Below are 4355 nucleotides of genomic sequence, written 5' to 3' on the forward strand. Positions count from 1 at the left end.
ACCTGGAAGGCAGGGGTGGGGAACATCTGGACCACGGGCCGTATACAGCCCTCGAAATCATTTGGTCTGGCCCTGCCAAGAAATTAGAGGTGAGCTAATTAAATGTTTGAGTAAATACAGCAGACTAATTTTTTTTAATATATTATTTTTTATTTCGGAGAGGAAGGGAGAGGGAGAGAGAGATGGAAATATCGATGATGAGAGAGAATCATTGATCAGCTGCCTCCTGCGTGCCCCCTACTGGGGATCGAGCTCACAACTCTGGCATGTGCCCTTGACCAGAATCGAACCTGGGACCCTTCAGTCTGCAGGCTGACGCTCTACCCATTGAGCCAAACCAGCTAGGGCCAGGCTAATTTTTAAGTTGATAATTTTGTATGACCCTCAAATGATGTTATAAATATCCAAATGGCCCTTGGCAGAAAAAAGGTTCCTCGCTCCTGCCTAAAGAGAAGGGCAATAAAGAAAGTGTTTTCCAGTGTGTGGTTTGAAAGGCTTAGCTTAAAGGGAAACTCAGATTTCCATCCTCAGCAGAAGAGGAGACACAGTGCAGGGCCTGGAATCGCAGGACAGAAGAACAAAAGGAGGGCTGCTGAGAAGTGCCACCATGCACAGAGAGGCAGTGTTAGGCTGACTGGATTGGAAACCCAACCCAGCCACTCAGCCACTGTCCGACGTGGGCAAGTCACGCAACCTGCGGCACTCAGCCTCCTCGTCTACAAAACAGAGCTGACACCACCCTCCTCCCAGGGTCTCTGTCAGGATTAGACAGAAGACACAACCTTAGCCCAGGATCGGCAAAGGGCACTCACCAAATGGTAGCAGTTGCTGTGAAATGACTATCAAAAATAATTTAAAATATCTTTGTGGTTAAGGCCTCGATTCTTCCTAGGGAATAATAACGTTTGTGTGTTTGAGTGAGTAAGTAAATGAAAGACTGAATGGCCTATCGAGGCTGTTTTTAAACCGTAAGCAGGTTCCTCTTTCACTGCAGACACACATGAGCACCTCACTGAGTTCAATGGCAGCCCTCAGTGCCCGGCACAACTAGACAACTGGTTTTCAGATACTTAGACAAAGTTCATTCGTCCGGAGTTTCAGGAAGATAATCCAATCTACTTTCCCCTTAGCATGAAACCCAGCAGCATAGTACTAGCAGCACAGGTTTAGAACAGAGAGGTGGGGATCGGTCTGGCTCTTCCATCTGCTGCCTGAACCCTGTGGAGTCTCAGTATCTTTATCCATAAAACGGTGAAACGTGTTTTTCACGTGTCCTGAGGAGGTGAGAATGAGGCATGTGTAAAGTGCTTTGCAGGTATCTGGAATGGAGTAACTAGCACTCAATGAATGAGAGCTGTAATGACCGTGATCTGGAGGCCACCAGAGCTCCAGAGCCCAGGACTTCTCCTCACGACTCTACAAGGAGCCCAGAGCAGCAGCCACCTGTGTTGCGAGGTAGCAGTTACCTGAACCCTATGGTGGAAGCAACATTTCTTACTGACGCAGGAGATAGAAACGAAGCATCAAGCCTTACCCCACGAAGTTAAAAACTCTGCAGCGTATCGATAGAGGCGGTTCAGGATCTCAATCACGATGGCATAGATGATGCTGGGCACGTACAACAGGATACTGGTCCACTCGGACCCGCTGTTCTCGTGGACATCCAAGGCCCAGGCCTCCAGGTCGAAGTAAATCATCATGATGTACAGAGAGAAGTAGAGACAGAGGCACACGAAGGGAAGAGAGACCAGGTAAATGCGCAGCTGCCGCTTGTAGCTGGGGTAGAGCGGCTCCTCCCTGCCCGTGATGGAGTTGATGCCCAGGACCCCGTGAAATCCTGGCCGGGGCTCCTCAAACTGCCTCTTCATGACCAGGGTGCCCCACCTGTAGGTCATGTTGGCACAGCTACGCTTCCACACCTCCAGGATCACTGTGGACCAGATCAGGTTGAAGGAGGCGAAGATCACGTATTTGTCATAGTCTTCCCACACGAACAAGTAGTAAGGCAGCCCAATGACCGCCATGGGGATTAAGGCAAAAGTAAAATACTCCAAAAATCCAAAGTAAAGGGCAATCGTTTCCCCAAAGTAGCCACGGATACCGTCTGTAAAAAATGGGGAAAAAAAAAAAGACCTTAATTACAGGCTACCAAAGACTTTCTTTTCTTACCATTTCAACTAAGCTGATGCATTTCTTTAGCTAAGTGGGGATCACTTAATACCTTAATTTCCCAATCAGTGTGTGATGCTAAACCCATCCTCCGCGCAGTACAAACACCCCATTTATCGGTATTGTATGCCTGACACTTCCCCCAGCTGAGGGCCCAGGCTCTGCCAGGCACCCTGCATCTATTTCCTCTGTATTTCCTCGTTTGATGGATGCCTTCTTCCCAAAGGAAAAAAATCACGGAGAGGTCTGTCCCAAATCTCCAAGGTCCTCCTTTAAATTCAGTTTTGGCCAATAACATATTTTAACTCGCACTCCACTTTTAATTTATTCGCTCCACTTCTCTCCTACTTTAAAATTGTAGTTACAGATGTTCTTTCCAAAGATGACTCCCCATCCATTGTATCTTGTTCCCCCTACCTGAAGATATAAATTTTCATCAATGTGTCATGGTAAGTCTTTCACTACATTAAAGAAAAATCAATCAAAAATACAAAACGACATTCTACACACTGACTTCCAGAACGTTATCTACACCTTCATATAAGCACCAGGAAGAAGAAGGTCCAAGCAATATCACTGTTAATATTCCGTGAACTTGACACAAGCTATCTAATCCAAGAGAGGCCACAAACACTGCGTCCTTTGTCGGCCGCATCCACATGGGTGAGTGTGTGGACTGTCCAAGCACCCTGCCCCGGGACCAGGGTGGGATGCCAGGGGTGGGGGAGGTGCAGCAGTTGAAGTTATTTCTTGCTTAATTACACATAAAATGTAATTTTCTTAAGGTAATGTGTCAGATCAGTCTATGGTTGCGGGTTAGAATAAACTGAGATAAGCTATTGTTTCCTATCCTTATTTTTTTCTCACTAACCCAGGTGGCATCGATCGCCATCTAAATGCCAAAATTTATAAACAGTGGGTATGTGAGGTTGCCTCAAATCTGAATCAGGTTGAAGAATATCTAAGCAATGTAAAAAAAAAAAAAGGTGTTCATGGTCCTGGGCTCCAAATCAAATGACTGTCCTCTTTTGATCTCAAGGGGAAGTTCATTATCTGCCTGTGCCCCAGCTACAGTCACCAGTCCCAGCACCCCCAGAAGCCTCAGACCCACCACCACAGCCATGCTCAGTCTTCACCATCAACTCCTTTTCTCCCCAAACTTTCTAAAAATTAGCTAATAAATACTTCACTACCAAGTCCTAGAAGCAATATTTAAATTTATCACCACCTAAATGTCAAAATTTTAAAAATATTATAGTGTAACATAAAATGACTACTGTGTCACCTGGAACTATTAAAAATAAAACTATTCCTTTTAAAGGCTACAAAAAATTTATTCAGAATACAATTTCAAATGTAATCTTAAAAACAATTTTTGTTCAGTTATAATATTGTAATAGTTGTTTTCAGAATGGAAACCAAAAAGAAAATCATTTTAGAGTGATTCCCTTAAATAAAATCAAAAGAGAAATATCCTTTATGGAAAAACTGATAGTAATACTTATGGTGAAACCTACCAGCTTAAATATAATTCTTATACTTAAAAAAAATCTTGCCCTGGCCGGTTTAGCTCGGTGGATAGAGCGTCAGCCTGCGGACTGAAGGGTCCCAGGTTGGATTCCGGTCAAGGGCATGTACCTTGGTTGCGGGCACATCCCCAGTAAGGGTTTGCAGGAGGCAGCTGATTGATGTTTCTCTATCATTGATGTTTATAACTCTCTATCTCTCTCTCTTCCTCTCTGTAAAAAATCAATAAAATATGTTTTTTTAAAAATATCTAAACCCCAAAATTCAGACATCTGTATTGATATAAGTTTATTTATACAAAGTATGTTCAACACACACCAAATAAATTCACGGTTATTTTTATCACTGTATTCAGAGAAAATGGAGAGACAACCGTAATAGACACCATGATACTTATAAACCTACCTCAAAAGATAGTAGGCCCACCCGTGGGCACCAAAGAATGAGCACAACTTGACTAACTCCAAATGGTTAGCTCTAAAGCAGTGGTTCTCAACCTTCCTAATGCCGCGACCCTTTAATACAGTTCCTCATGTTGTGGTGACACCCAACCATCGAATTATTTTCGTTGCTACTTCATAACTGTAATGTTGCTACTGTTATGAATCGTAACGTAAATATCTGATATGCAGGATGTATTTTCATTGTTACAAATTGAA

The 4355-nt window shown here is 43.7% G+C and overlaps 1 protein-coding gene across 1 annotated transcript in view; it reads right to left on the reverse strand.

The window, feature by feature from the left end:
- Window positions 1–4355, reverse strand: part of ANO10 (anoctamin 10) — a 114483-nt gene that overhangs the window by 73445 nt on the left and 36683 nt on the right. The window contains exon 6 of the mRNA XM_006765103.2: window positions 1535–2104. Coding sequence (XP_006765166.1) covers window positions 1535–2104 — 570 coding nt within the window. The remainder of the gene's footprint in view (window positions 1–1534; window positions 2105–4355) is intronic.

This window comes from Myotis davidii, unplaced genomic scaffold (genome assembly GCF_000327345.1).
Source record: "Myotis davidii unplaced genomic scaffold, ASM32734v1 scaffold81, whole genome shotgun sequence".
NCBI classification, from domain to species: domain Eukaryota; kingdom Metazoa; phylum Chordata; class Mammalia; order Chiroptera; family Vespertilionidae; genus Myotis; species Myotis davidii.